The sequence below is a fragment of the Chamaea fasciata genome, unplaced genomic scaffold, assembly GCF_029207755.1.
Source record: "Chamaea fasciata isolate MVZ Bird 193981 ecotype frontalis unplaced genomic scaffold, bChaFas1.0.hap1 SCAF_12, whole genome shotgun sequence".
Classification (NCBI taxonomy): Eukaryota; Metazoa; Chordata; class Aves; order Passeriformes; family Sylviidae; genus Chamaea; species Chamaea fasciata.
This window is the reverse complement of record NW_027094097.1, coordinates 3,558,907-3,574,981: the sequence shown is the minus strand read 5'-3', so window position 1 is coordinate 3,574,981 and position 16,075 is coordinate 3,558,907. Positions and strand designations below refer to the sequence as shown.

The following is a 16,075-nucleotide window of genomic DNA, read 5'->3' as shown; positions in this document are numbered from 1 at the left end:
TATTTCAACTTAACTCAGAAGGTAAAATAATCCTACTCTGGCAATCCAGTAAGATAATGACTTTTTGTTAAAGACGAAATTAAACACAAAACAGCAATAAATCAGCTTTCACGTGCCAGTAAAATACAAAACAATTCCAGAAACCCCCCACCCTACACCCCACTTCTCAAAGGCTTACTGTTACCATCCAGGCCCTCTTCTACACTACCTCCTCCCAAAACAGAATGCAACAACCCAAACCCAGTCAGGATCTCTCCTGAATCTGGAGACACTAAAGAGGAGTCACAAAATACGCTCTTCTCAGGAATCCAGCTCTAAGGAGTCACCCAGAACCAGAACCCCCTGCATCATCTCCACTCAAAGCAAACAGAGTGCGGACGATTCCGTTTCTTTTGAACTCCTGCAAGGGCTCTAACCTGAGCATTAGGATTGCAAAGCAGAGGAGAAAGAGCCCCCGGGACTGCTGCTAGACTTGAGCGTGTTCTGGAACACACACTAAACCAGCAAACACAGCCCTGCTCCAGCACCACACTGGCACTTCCCCAAGAAAGAACATATGGACACAGCCTCCTGGAAGTGGAAAATAACTGCGTTTGGCATTGACTTAGGAGAAGAAACATTTCCTTCAAACTATAAACAGACAAAATTAGTATTAGTGGCTATTGTGTTTCAACTACACTGCTCATTTGATGCCTCCGTTTTCTACAAGCAATAACACTGTCCTTGAGCTGATTTTCTGATGCACTCCCAGCTGTAATTATATGTAGTTATATATTCAGTTTTCATAGCACTTCTGCCTTTGGACATCTATATTACCTTACTTTCCTTGACCTAATTCTTCATGGATGCTTCTAAGTTGTAAAAGTAAGGTTGGAATATATGAAATACTTTCCACTGCTTGCTTAAATCTACACTGTTATGTGGGTATCAGACATATTTTTGTAGTGGCACCAAAGGCACAAACACATTAAATTAATCACATTTTTCAGTGGCAAGTGTTTTGAGTTTATAGTCAGTGCAAGCACAAAATGAAAATATGCCTACATGGAAAACACATTTCTTGAAGAAATATTTACTTAGCACAGAGCTTCAAATAAAAATTTAAAAGGCTTTTTTTTTTGGTACATCTCCTTTCAAAACACTGTATCACAACAAAATTTATATACACAGGCCTCTGAAATTTTTACATATCCTTGTTTATTGCTTACAGGAATAAAACTTAATACGAGTAGAAATAGTTTTGTGTTCAATTTAATTGAATAATTCTTTATATGGAAAAGAGAAGACATCATTAAAGAGAAGAAACTACTTTTGATTTCTGAAGACATCATTAAGATGTGCCATGGTCTCATTTTGTATGGTATTTTTAGTCATTTTTCCTGCACTTTAAGGCAAATACTAGATACCGATTTTGCATAAATTAGCTCAATTAGATAAAATGGCACAATCAAACAGGCAGACAAACTGGTTAAGCAAATCTGAAACGTGGATTAAAGAAGCCAAACTCAAGATTCCTGTGTGGAACTTGAAGACCTTTGCTGGTACAGCTCACCTGAGTCACGTCAGGGCATCTTTGCACCTTTAACCTTCTCTTAGCCATGACCCATTTGACATCTGCATGAAGGAACATTTTGCCCTGATACTGGAGCAGTAAAACCACCCAAAATACTGCAGCAGCTGTTTCAGTACAAACAATCCCAAAGGAATTCCACAACCACCTGGCAGCCTTCCAGGGACATGAACCCTTCTGGTCACCATTTCTACACTGCTGCTCAGAGGCTGCAAAGCCAAAGGCCTGATGCCACAGTCTCCGTTTCCCACTAATTCAGAAGGGCATCCCCTCCTTCTAACCCACTCTGGGAACCACATCTTGGATAGTTTTGGCATTTACATGTCGAAGAAACACATGCACAGTCATCTATGGCAAAGGGAAGAACCACCACTGGGAAGAACAGAGCTATAAGCAGACCTAGGGATGCTCAGAATTTCCTTCCTTCTTCATGCATTGTCTGAAAATGAAGCAAAATATCAAAATGCAACTCTTGAAGTTACCTTCAATGCATTCAACACTGTTGACTTTTAAAGTCCCTATTACATTGCTGAATTTTACAGGGTAGCTGCATTTTACTAAGTTCTTTATTGACTCACTAAGTGGCCTTCAATGAGTAAGTCATGAGAAAATAAATTATCATTGTGTTATTTATTATCACTCTTGGGAAGATCTCAGGGCAGAGGCTATTTCTCTCTGAAGATCTGAAAATTGCCTATCACATGCCGGGTACCCTAAACAGTAGTAAAAATGCTTTTCTACTAAGACATTTCCTGATGAGTCATATAGAACAAAGCCTCATCCTCTCCAAAGTGCTCAGCTGTGGCATATTAAAACTGACTGGTCTGAAGAATCAAAGAAAGAGAAATTGGATGGGCTGCAGCAACCCTGACTCAGTACATGCCCCTCCTGGGGACACCCCAAAAGGGCCCAGGTTCTGTCACATTCATAATCCCATGATGCAAGAACAAACAAAGCAACCAGGAACAAATGACATCACTGAGCTTTCATTGTCGCACAGGAACATGGCAAGTGCTGCACTGTGAACAATGAAAGTCTCATTATGAATGAACCAACAGCCAGGCACATGGATTACCTTGGTAACAGCAAAGAGTAGGAAACTGAGGGCATAAGCAGCGTTTGGATAGAACAAGAAAAACACTGTTCAGTTCTGAACTTGGAGTGAATCTTACGATAAATACTTCATCTCTTACGCTTCCATAACAAACACACAAAATGCTGAACAAGGAGCTTCTTAAATACACATTCCTTACAGAAGAAACGAAAAGGCTGAAACGCATCTTTTAGCTGCACGTTTCCTTACACACAGTTCTTATCTCCTTAATTAAAGGAGTTCCCTACATGCAAACATGTTCATATCCCGCTGTCCGTTCACTACAGACTTGAATTACCGTGTCTCAAGCGTTCCCCATCCCTGGTCACTCATTCCTACCTTACATTTAATCCAAATGCAGGAGCACATAGAATCACAGAGTCATTAAAGGGCCTTTACAGTCATGGCATCCACGCACTGACCCAGCACTCCTAAACCCACACTGAACCCTGTCCCTAAATGCCACATCTGCACATCTTTTAAATACCTCCAGGGACCTCATTCTCGTAGCTCTTAGGAGCTCTAAATACAAAAAAATAACAATATGTTGCTGTCACAGTAGAGACAGACAGGGCCATCTGTTTCTTCATCCACAATAGCCAATCTTTATTCTTCATAGCTCATATTTATGTGGCTATCAGAAGGCGTTGTCTTTAATTCTAATTGGTTAGCAACTTACTGTAATTCTGTTCATTGGTTAGAAGTTGCTAGCGTACGTGTCAGTCAAAAACTTTTCTCACTAGGTATGTTCACATTCTTGTCTCCTGGGAAGATGTTTCACATGGGTAGAATCTTTCTCCTCACAGGTGCAAGCTGCCTTCCCACAAGACTAGATTGTTATGCAAGCTGATTGTCACTGTGATAATTCTTTTCTCACGGGACCTTATCAGGCTAGCTGTTAGCTGCACCCAGCCAAGGCAGCAAGGCTTGAACCATGATCTTACAAGGCCTTTCTTTTGTAAGGCTTTACCTACAGGCCGCATGTTGCAGGTGAAATGACTTCAAAGGAATAAGAAAAGCAGGCTCATTCTTGTCTTTCTGACATAACTTATAACTCAAAGACACATACCTGTTCATTAGCAGCTATTCAAACTTACATTTGATCCATCATTTTGACTGCATCACTTAATTTGAAAGGAAATGTTCATCACTTCTCCAAAACTGCACGTTACAATCCTCCTTTTAAAAGCAACCCTCCATTAAGTCAGAAAATGTACCCACTTTTTTCCTTGCACTTTAACTGCAATATTAGGGGGCCATATGCAGCACTCAGACCACGATTTTCCAGTAAAATATTGTAACACAAAGCTAGTGCTTACCTGATTTGAAAACCTCATGCTGACATTCCGCTGATCCTCGGGGGGTACGTACCGGCCAATGGGGTCCAGATCTTTAGGACTCACTAATTTATCAGCTGAAAGCAAATGAGAATAGAAATACAGAATGACTTGAGTACTTTCTGCAGCTTTTGTGAAGAAGCCATGTCAGCTTTTGTGTTATGGCCGTGCTTTGTTTTCGATCAAAGACTTACAAAAGCACGTTCTGAAAAATTCAGAACTCTATTAATTTTAAAACGAATGACTCAAGCATTGTTCTTGCTACAGCTAATTACGATACTGTAGCAGAAAAACCCAAGCCTTTATTTGCTCACAAAGATATGTTAAAAGATTATATGCAGACAACAGACTCCACAACACAAGTCACGTAGAAAGCCCTTAATCCACAACCACGGAATTATTCTGGAGCTTTAACTATAAACTCAATGACCATCAAAAATTGTTTAGCTTTGAAGAAAAGCAGACAGCCTCTATCTCAAGATAATCACATGACTTGAATCCTGGAAAGGACAAGAGATATCAAAGGTACCTCTCAATATGGTATCTCAGGAAGAAATTGGGGGAAAAAAAATCAAAATATTTGAAATCTAACAGTTTCAACATGGATTTTTTTTAGATGGGGGGGGAAAAAACCCCACCAAACCTAAACCTGCAGTATTTTAGCCTTCTCCTGAAAAAGCACTCCAATAAAAGTACACCATTAAAAAGTTTCAACAAATTCCTTGAATACAGGTTCATAATCTAGTATGAGCTATTATACCCTTAAAATAAGCTTTCTCCTACCAAAATTGTATTTTGACAGGAAACTGTCCAAACTCGATCTAATTTCTAACACAAAGTCACAACACATTTTCATTTCTTCTATCTCAAAGTCAACAATTTCATAGCTATTCTTAAAAGCCCCAACACAAGGGAATACGGTATTAATCTAAACCAGAAGTGACTCATGGCTGCACTCAGCTCTGAAAACCAAACTTGCCTTGATCAGAGTGTTTCTGAGCACTGCACCGTGGAGTAAATGAAGGCAGCAGCTTAAAACTCAGAGTATGTCCTGCCTGAAGGTTTCCTGGGCTAGGCCAGCGCAGAGTGATGGGGCAGAGGGGAGCAGAGCACGGGCAGCACTGAGGAGCCCTGGCTGGGCAGTTCAGGGGAAGCCCTGCCAGAGCCTTCTGCTGCCCAGAGCTCTGCCAGCCCTGCATGCCGTGCCGTCCTCGGGCTGCTGCTGGCACCAGGCAGCTGGACTGCAGCCAGGAAAGGAGCCTGCTCCTGGTTCTGCACTGCTCCTGCAGGGCCACCATCCACCAACACAAACCCCAAAGTGCTGGATGATAAAAGATCACTGTGGCCAATTGATTAACGTACTGACACGAGTTTTAGCAAACCACTTTGTCTAAGCTCCAGTCCACACAGAATTCTTATGCTGGCTAAAGGAATGGAAGCTACTTGAATTATGTGAAGTACTGCTAATGCAATAAAATGAATCGACCAAATAATTTTCAGATGAATGGGCTCTGCCTCACAGAGTTAAAAACAAGAGGGGTTTCCACATTGCATGTTCCATGGTTCTATTGGTTTTAACACTGATTTACCCTGCTCAGTAATTAAAATATATGGTCAGAATAATAGAATAATTTCATATTTAATAGAACCGTATCAATAGACTAATCTAAAACTTAAGCTAACTGCTAGTGAGTATTCATCACCATTATCACAAGCACAAGTGTATTGGACTGCAAAAGCAGATTCCTTTGTTAGCTCCCTCTCTGCATCAGCAGCAGCTGACAATGTTTAACCCATTTGGTCTATAAAAATATTGCTAAAACTCTTAGCTCTAGGCAGCACTGAATCCACACAACAAGATATAAGAATTCTAAGGATAAACAAAGGAAAGAGAGCTACTAAACAAAAGACTGAGTGAATTTTCCGTAGCATGAAACATCTGAATACCTGGGACTCCTTTCCTTTGCTCCAAAAATGGGGACCTTAACATAAAGTCTTTACAAACCTCCTCATCCAAAGCAGGAAGGAAATTCTGTGAAAAACAGCATCACCATCTGCAAAACACACGCTTTTTTCCTTGAAAAGCAATTTCTTCAGTTGCATAAACGTGGTGCCCTCCAACAGTGACACGCAGGCACTTTCACTGCCTGTCACTCAGCATTTGTAAGCAGGATCAAAATTCTGACTTCTCTGTTTCTATCTGCCCCTCTGCGGGAGGGTAAGAACTGACTCAGGTTCCTGTGGCTGCGTTTAGAACTATGGGGACCTCAAGAGGCAGAGCCCAGGCCCAGAGACAGCAGCAGGAGCTACAAAGGTGGTTTCATGTGCTGCCTACGCAGCAGGAGCGAGGAGGCTGAACAAACACAAATTAATTGATACCCTGGAGGCAACACAATGATTTCTGAATGGATAATGAAATGGGAAACCAATACCTTCCCAGATATCAAAGTATTTGGAGTCAGGCTGCCACTTAATTAGCAACCACCAACGAGCAAAGTAAGACACACAAACACTTTCCACCAAGGACAAGGTTGTTATTCAGGTAGGTTTTCACCAGTAAGGAGCAAAACTGAATGCACCAACTCCAAATTAGCAGGAATAAATGGAGTTCCTGATATAACAACCTCCGATGAACACATTGCTGTAAGATCTCCAAATCCTGTTTGCAAGGACTATGAAAGAAGCAGGAAAAAATTACTCTGAAATTTGAATATTTTGAAAAAAATTTAAAAAATAAATAAAATTAAAAAGCAGCGCGTAAGAATGTTCAGCAAAGAACTGAAACACAGGAATGTTACACAAACAGCAAATTCTAAATAGAACTTATTTAATCAGCATTCTGCAGGTACAGAAACACACAAAGATCAGCACAAGATCAATACTTGCAGAACTACTACAGCAACCTACACACACACTGGAGGATTACTTGGCTAATACTCTTATCATTATTATTAACAGTGAGATTGCCTGCATTTACTTTGAAGTGCTGGCTAAAAGAGGAATTTTGCAAGGAATACAGCAAAATCAAACAGGTGGAGCAGCAGGCAGACTCTGTCCCTCTTTACCTAAAGATACATCCACTGCTCTTGCCAACTGCTGAATTTTTAAACTCCCCTTCAATTCTTCTCATTTTTATTACCAACAGCCTGTTTCCCTTCTGTGTTAAGAGAAAAATAGTTTCCAGAACTCTGTCTACTGATTACTAGGTAACTGCTGATCATGTTAAAATAAATATACCTTTCTCCTAAAAGAGATACTAAAGAAACAAAACCCAACTGTGAAGATTTTTCTGGATCAATCATTCTTTTTGCATTAGCCCATAATAAAATTCCAAGCGAGACTGAGAGTTTGTTTGTGACTGAAATTCACCATAACAACCTTCAGTGGTCAAACTTTGCTATGCACTTGCAATTGCTCATACAATTGAAAAAGGGTAAAAATAACACAGACGAATGAATCATTAACCTTCTCTGAGACTGCAACTATTCAAAGTTTCAACTTGTCTTGCTTAAGCAGTCAATAATTTGAATTGAATGCTATAAATCACTTGCAAACATCACTGTTTAGGTGCAGCTGATGCAGTTAACCCAGAAAGCATCACATTAATATATTCTGTCATGAAGAAAAGAAAATAAGGGGGAAAGCCAGGGGAAAAAAAAAAAAAAAATCTGTCATCACGTTTAGATTTTCAGTACTCTATGAAATATTCCACAAAGCTTTATAGTATGCAGCCTAAAAACAAAAATACTGCCAAGCAATTTCTGTCACACATGTACCAGAGCAGAGGACACACAGGCTGCTCAAGCTCCATTCAAAACTCAAGGCAATGTTAGTTTAAATTCCAGAGGAGCACAATGAGGAGAGAAGCTGAAGGTGCTCAGGCCTCACCCAGCAGCTTGGCAATGATGTACACGGCCTGGCCCCACAGGAAGAGCTTCCCATCCCGCCCGCTGTTACTGGGAAAGCGCCTCTGGCTGCCCGGGCTCCTCTTCTCCAGCTCCACAAAGTCAGCGGGCACGTAGTAATACTTGGGGACAACAGGGCACCCTGGGGACAGCAAGCACAGAAAGTGAGGAATTAGCACTGCCCTCGTTACTTGATTGGAATCCTCTAATAAAGCTGAAGTGGATCCAAACCAGGAAATATTGCACCCCAGTAACAGCTTGAACAGAGATTGTCGTTCATTGTTATCTCTGCAGTGAGGAATCCCCAGGGCAATGTTAAACTACTTTGTATTTCAACCAGACATTTCCTCAGAATTTCTTCCCTGAACAGGCATGTTGTCTGTGCAGCACCTTCTGTGCAAACTAAAAATAAAAGAAGCCACCTGAAGGAAAATGCAGTTCGGTTAAGAAGTCTTAACCCAAAGCAATGAAAGTTGGGTCCCAGTGGAACACTCGGGGTGTTGTGCCCCCCAGTTAACACAGGCTCAGCATCAGACAACTCTTTCCAACAAAAATTCCTGCTCAGAAAGAGTCAACTCAGTTTTGGATAATTTTATTAATCAAATGTTTAAAATGAATCTTGAAACATCATGAAACAAAAGCGCATCACTTCTCTACTAGAAGATGCATACCCTGTATCTTGAATTGTGCCACAGGTATTGCTGATCTTTGTAAACTTTATTTCAGAAGTTTTTAAGTGGACATGCATCAGAAATTTAGAGACATGATTACAAATGATTGACCTAATTATATGAAATTGAAAAGCAAATTAACATGCTTCCTGGATAATTAAATTCCACCTTAACTGCTCTACTCTTGAATTAATTTGGATAAAGAACAGGTGATAAACAGGAAAAATCTGTAGTGTCTTACTATTTACCTAGAAAAAACCAAATTACTGGGAAGAAGCAGAGAAAAAATGGAAAAGCAAGAGTTAATAGAGACATTAGATTCAAATGAGCGAGGCACCAAAACCTACCCAGAAATTTTAAGATGTGACATTTGTGATGTCATGCAACAAAAGGAACCACAAGATAAATTGTATCCATGAACCTTCACATACTCATTAGTAATCAGAAAAAAAGTAACAACCAGCAAGAAAAATTTGCTAGATAATGCAAATTTGGTAAGGGAGTGTTTGACTGCCTTACAGAAATTAGTTCACTACAAAAAGTTTAAAGAACAAGACGTATTCTGCATCCACTCGTGTAACTGTGCCACAGATGTAAGAACAGGTGACTGAAATGCTGACTTTTAAAATTGGATTGTTCTGTTCTCAGGCCATTTCTTTTCCTCCCACTCAAACTTATGGTTTGTTTTTTTTTGTTTTTTTTTATTTTTAACTGAATTTTGGATGGCTGTGCCTGTAGGCCACCACCAGCCTTGCCTGCAGTGCCACAAAAATTCCAAAGTGCCCAATTTAAAGAAGAGAATATTTATAATAAAATTATTACGTAGTCACTCCCCCAGCTCTAAGCTCGAAACAATTTCATATGCATATACCAAATTCTTTTTTAGAGCTTGCAAAATTAAGTGACAATGAATGAGGAGAGTAATTCTCATGTGGGTCCAGGTGGGACATGGAAACAATCTGACTGCTGGTAGTTATTTTTGCCTAAAAAGTAGAAGTGAACTGTGTAAACAATGAAACAGAGGTGAAGGAGGGGAGGAAGGAGTGGGCACAGTGTAAATCTTACTTTAGTATCAGAAGCGTTTATCTAGAAAAATGCTACTTTTATTATCACACTTTATGATGCAAGGTGTCAACATAAAACAGGTTATTTTAGAATTATTATTTTGCCATTAGGAAACATGGTGATGTTCTTACTTCTCATTTGCTCTGACCGCAATACACATTAATAGGAAATTCAGGATTTTTGTAATTTCAGGTCAACAAAAAGCTACAATTGTTCCGGAAGAACAATTTCCAGAGAATACCTTCAGGTGTGTGTTGAAGCAAAGGGTCCAGAAGATCCTGATATTCCTTTACTTGGGTAGGGTTTCCTCTAAAAACACCTAAAAATAACCAAACAATAATTGATTTAATGGAAGAAATAATTATTCCATGATCTCAAAGTTCATAAAAGAGGAAGAAAAAAAATCCATTGTTTACTTTTCAAAACTAAATATTAAGTGCCAACACGCTAAATGACTCATGAAAAGTAAAAGACTGATCACAACAGTCAACTCCCTGATGCTGCTGTTGGGGAATACACTGGAATGTTTGGGACTACCACTCCCTTCAAAGTTGTTTTAGCAGAACTTCCTAAGATGAATCTGATGAATACTAGCATGATTATTGTTCAGCTCATGGGAAGTTCTTAAATGAAAATATATATTAACAATACAAACCCCATTTCTGTTCATCAAAGAAAAAATGGATCTATTTGACAAACAAGGGGATGTTTTAAAGTAGAATTTTTTTTTAGCATACAAAGGGGAATGAGCTGGATGAAAACTTGGCATAAAGTTTATATAAATATTATATAAATATAATAACTTGTATTATTATAAATTATAAATGTATAATTTATATATAACTTATATAAATATTCCCTTTTTCAACCACCAAAATTTTTTTTTCCCCCATGGCTCTTCAACACTCCATCCAAACCCAAAGCTAGACAGGTATTGCTCAGTACATTTTCAAATATTCCTGAGTGTATCTACAGGAATACTTACAGTTGCCAAGAGACACAAATGCAATCAAAGTTTGCACACAAAAAGGTGTGTTTCAAGTGACACAGTGAACATTTCAAAACACTCGAGGATACTCATGACAGGAGCAACCTCTGCTCCTCCCATGTCATTGTATTTTTGCATTGCTGCGTATACGCTTCAGATTTTGCATTAGGGAACCTTGTGGACTCAGAGATATTTGCACAAAATCCACTAACAGAATTGTTTTATTTCCTAAAGGTGTGGTCCAGGCAAAAAGGACAGGGACAGTATGTGCAAAGTATGTATTTTTTAGGGTTTTTTGTTAACAAGAAGCGTAAAATGCTTTTTCTATTCTTTTGTTAACCTCAGTTGAAGATGGCTATCTTTCTGTTCTCCAAACTGCAAGTGGGCAGCATTAAATGTCAGCGCCTTTCTCTTCGGTTTTGGGCCTCACTCTTTGAAAAATGTCAAACATTTCTTTAGAAATACCAATTGTGAAACCTTATTATATCTTCAAACACAATATTTTAATCTGTGGGTGGCCACAGAGGAGTCGAGGCTGATGGCAGATTTCTGCGCCCCTCACTGTCTTTAGCTGAAAACTATTTAATGTGCTACAGGAGAAAGTAAAGATGGACAGATTTTAATCCATTTAAAAATCTCTTTGACAGTTGTAACCCTACTCATGTTCTTCTTCAGATTTCTGTTCTATGCAAGTTCTAGCTTCCATCCTGAGATCACCCTGTGAATTCCTTTGGTGTGTCTCCTGTCCTCATGTCAGGACCAAGGTAGTGTCGTTTTTGTTGTTCTTGTTTTGGTTTTTTTATTTTGCTTTATTATTCAGTCAGACTGACTATGTGAAAAATCGTGTCCAGGAGGAAACTAAACCTTTCCTGGTTCCCTTTCTTTTCTGAATTCGGATTCAATTGTCACACAATGCTCAACCTGAGAAGCCCTGGTGCACACTGAGTGTGGCAGCGTGTTCTCCCTCCCTCTTTCCCGTGCTGCTGTGAAATTCTGATACATGTGAAAGTTTTTCAGGCTTTAAAGGCAATGCCACAGATAGAAGCTTTTAACCAACCCTTATTGAGTTATATTCTAAAAACAATGCACATTAGAACTGCTGAAATAGAGTGGGCTGGAATGCTTGGGGTTTTGTAACCCAGGAGGCAGAACTCTCAATGAGATATTTCGTGTCACTGCATTATGGTTTATTTTGGCAGGAAAAGAAAATAATTTTGTACGTTTCCTCTAAAAGCTCATCTCTCTAATGCTTTTAAGGAACAGGAATGTAAAGCCATACTTACCATCAATTATCATAAAAATAAAAAATAGAGGGAATTCACACTCAATGCCATCAAAAAGCTGCAAAGAAGGAAAATTCATCAGACATTTCATCATTTCCATTTAAGGAAACATATCTGAATAATCCCGTAGAGTAATTTCTAAGCAACAAAAGACAAACATGAATGCAAAAATATTCTAGTACATTTAGTATGGCCTCTTAATTCTATGGGCACTTTAACTGTGCCTTCACATCTGCTGTGGCTCACTCTCAAGCAGAATATTTAAATAATCTACTTTTGTTTTTCAGAGAAACTATGGGGGGAAAAAAGAAATAAATTTTCATTTAGATAACCTTAACTGATAAATACCGTGATCAAAAGCAAAATTGTTTTCCATACACTCAGTCTGTAGTCAGCTGTGAAATTAAATGAAATGATAAATAATTTCCTTATTTGTTATGTGAAATCAACTGTACCCTAAATGTAAATGAAAGCACATTCATTACAAAACAAGCCCATGACTCAACGCTGACTTAGCAACGTCCGAAAGCTGCACATGCAAATTCCAGAAGGCATCTCCTTGCCTCGAAGCCCTGAGGAATGCCTGTGCAATTCCAAGAGCAGCCCGTGGAGGGGTGGCAGGGCTTACCTTGATCTCTGCTGGTTTATAGTAACGCCGCGTCCTGTCCTCCAGCGCCGTCCTGTACCCGTCCCGCAGAAACCTCTTAAACCCGTATTTGCCTTTCAACTTCCTAATGATTTTATCTAGTGTTTGACCAAACAGAACCTCATCATCCAAAGCAAAGCCAGGATAACTAAGGCAGGGCAGAAGAGCTGCATCAGTGTTCTGCAGGTGAGGGAGAAATAGGACATTACAGATTCAATTAGATCCCTGACAATTATTTGACGATCACAAACAAAGACTGTTTAACTTACTAAGTGAAATATACATTTGGAACATTATCTAATGAAAATCATAGTGCTAATATAGGAAAATAGTGTGCAAAATAAGACTTCTGAGGAAGTATCAGGATAAACTACAAAGCAAATGTGCAGATAGACAATTTAGAAGATAACTTATTTAACTCAGGGTGTCACCTGTTTTACAGCTGATAATGTGCAGGCACAATTGAAAACATTATAGAACTTTGTGGCTTGGGATTTTTTTTTAATTTGTTTTTTAAATACATTCTCCAGATTATTTCTGGAGGAAACACAAACATCTCAGTTTCATATGCTCAAAAAAAAGCCCAAATATTTCATAAAGGTGCAATGCTGAGAAGTACCTATGATTAAATCATCATTTCTGAACAGTTTTTTCAGAAATACTCTTAGGGTGCTGGAACAAACAAGCCTGTGTGATTTATAACTAAGAAGATAAGGGAATAATAATTCCAGGAAAAAAAATATGAGCCACATTCTCAGGAACCATGTGGATCTCTTATGAATTAAAAACACAAGAAAAATTACTAACTAGAGCATCACCTCTACAGGCAAGCTTCCAGAAACACACAAAAAAGTATCCTTTTCTGCTGATATACTCAAGATATTTAACTCTTTAAAATTTCTGCCAATAGGACTGACATGATTTCTGAATGGATAATCTATTTTATCTTCCATAAAAGGAAGAAAAGAACACAAAGATCTCCTACGGGATAAGTTATAAAATCAGCTCCTATTGGAATATTTCAAGTCTCCAGCAAATACCAAAAAGCAAGAGTTCTGAAAGACCATTTGACTATAAAAAAAGTAGCTGACGGCGCCTTTTATTTTAATTATCCAGCACTATAACTCTGCTATAATTCTTCTAGACAATAAGTAAACTATTAATGTTTAAGATTAATAGCCTGTTTCATGAACAAAACCGCTATTATATTCCAGAATGAATAAAAAAAGCAAAACCCTATTACCACTCATTTTAAATTACTGATCCTCTAAGACCAAATTTACGTTTGAGGCTAACGCTGAAATAGATGTTTTTTAACTAATCTATACTTATGTCACTTAGATTTACTCACTAAGGAAATACATTTGTAGTGGCAATTTAAAACAAGAAATTGGTCATATTCAGCAATTTATGATAAGCCGACCTTTCAGGTTTTTTCCTAGACAAAAGAAAGAATTAAAGCTAAAACAAAGGGTTTCAAAAGTGCAGACACAGTGTATAGTGGAAAGTAGGCCAAAAGAAAAACAAACCCCCAAGGCTGCAAATCTCACTTAAGTTATTTCAAATTTTATTTTAAAATTGTCTAGAAAGCTACCAAAAGGTTACCATTTAAATCCAAGTATTAAAAAAATAACGAGCACCATGGTAATTCCTGTTCAGAAAAACAACTACATCAGAGTGACACCAAAAAAGCAAAAATTTAACACCTTCCCAGCAAATTTCACCTTTATCAAGCAGATCATGCAACCAAGAATTCATATCCACTTGTTTTCTCCACACTCTATTGAGGTGAATTTCTTTTAATGACTTACATGAGACCTTGACTCCCGGGGCAGCAACGAGCACAAGGTCTGCCTGTTCCGGTTATGGGCATCAAAATCCACAAATATGACGGACCAAGAACAGCCCTGTGAACACAACATTGCATTTGTTTGAGGCAAAGGGAAGAAGGTTGCTGCATCCTGCTGAAACTCACCAGCTCTGTATTTCATTTGGATTATGTTGGCATTGCTTGGTAGCTGAAAATTTTAATCAGAAAACATAGCACGACATCAAGTCGAAAATATTTTGATTTTTAAACATACTGAAGTATAGCCAAAATGAGATGGCTTTATCACTGATTAGTAATTATAGGATTCATTCAAGCTATTAACTCTTCTATTAATTCTTGAAAAATGAGGCCTGTATTAAGGACAAACAAAATAGAGCAGTTGTTCTTCCCTGTGAATGCAAGAAATGTTCTAAACAGTGATGCTGAATATTTCATTACAAGTCAGTTAGAACACAAACAACTGGATATTCAGCACAGGTGCTGCTTTGGAAAAGGACTTTCATAGCAAATAAAAATGGCCAGCTTTTCAGTTATTGTAAGGTCTGCATTATCAACATCTACTCCTTAGCAAAATCTGCTTCCTAATAAACTCCGTAATTTTACTCTATATTTCTCTATCAACTTCTTGATGTTTCCTGAAACACTGACAAACATTCCCCTGGCTGAGATAGAGTTTAAACAGAATCAATAGCATTTAGAACTATTACTAGTAGGCAACGCCTTGCAAATTGAGGTCTGTTAAAGAACAGGTATCTCCATATGTGTTGCAACTGATAGCGAATCTCAGGATCGCTCCCCCACTGCAAGGCACAGTAAATGTGAATTCATTCCACTATGGTCTTAAATCCCAGAAATTTTCATAAATCCACCAAACCTCTCCCGAACAGCAGTCAGTTTCTTTGGTATACTACTTTCCTAGGAAGACTGCTCCAGAGCCCACCATTCTAATTATTAAAAACTTCAATTTCCAGTGAAGTTTTTACATAAATACCTCGCCACCCTTCTTTGTGTGTCAGTACTACCATCCACTGAGATGCCTTTCCAAAGGCTTTTATTCTTACTTACTCCTTAACTGCACTCTAATTACAAATAGTTATCATTAAAATACTCAGCTTTTACTTTACCAGGGCAAATAAAACCCTAAACAATTTTTTTCCACTGTTCTCATGGAAAATAATGTTTTCTCAGTCATCCTAGCCAGATATACACTGCCTAGTGCTGCAATAAGAATGTGCACTAAAAATCACACTGGCATTGATGATTTGTTAACTTCCTTCTTAGTGCAGATTCTGATAATTCACAAACCTCTAAACTCATCTACAAACCCTGAACACAACCTACACGTGCAGTTCCAAAGTCTGTGCTGCAGGGAAGGATTCTCTGGGGATTCAGGAGCAGGTTCATTTGCATTTCATAAACCCACAAGCACCTTGTTTGACAAATGAACTGTTTTTCACTTCTCTAAAGACTGTAAACTTCTGGAGTAAGAACACCTTATAGAGACTTGTTCAATGAAAAAAAAAAATTAAAATAGTTTTTGCCCAAGCCAACAGAGAGCATGCAGCTCATACACCAACAACTGCGTCCAGGTCAGCCTTTAACGTGCTCCTCTTGCTGTGAGCTGTGGTCCCCCAGCTGTGATTTCTGCAGGTTGTACCTGTGCAGCTACAGCTGCAAACAAGTCTC

The 16,075-nt window shown here is 38.6% G+C and overlaps 1 protein-coding gene across 6 annotated transcripts in view; it reads right to left on the bottom strand.

Annotated features, from left to right (window-relative positions):
* The window catches only part of PHKB (phosphorylase kinase regulatory subunit beta), a 72,508-nt gene that overhangs the window by 29,227 nt on the left and 27,206 nt on the right, over positions 1 to 16,075 (bottom strand). For all 6 annotated transcript variants that reach the window (XM_066195013.1, XM_066195012.1, XM_066195010.1 and 3 more), the window contains 6 exons: positions 14,370 to 14,465; positions 12,541 to 12,738; positions 11,913 to 11,970; positions 9,883 to 9,960; positions 7,889 to 8,047; positions 3,983 to 4,077 (listed from right to left, as the gene is read on the bottom strand). In XM_066195013.1, coding sequence (XP_066051110.1) covers positions 3,983 to 4,077; positions 7,889 to 8,047; positions 9,883 to 9,960; positions 11,913 to 11,970; positions 12,541 to 12,738; positions 14,370 to 14,465 — 684 coding nt within the window. The remainder of the gene's footprint in view (positions 1 to 3,982; positions 4,078 to 7,888; positions 8,048 to 9,882; positions 9,961 to 11,912; positions 11,971 to 12,540; positions 12,739 to 14,369; positions 14,466 to 16,075) is intronic.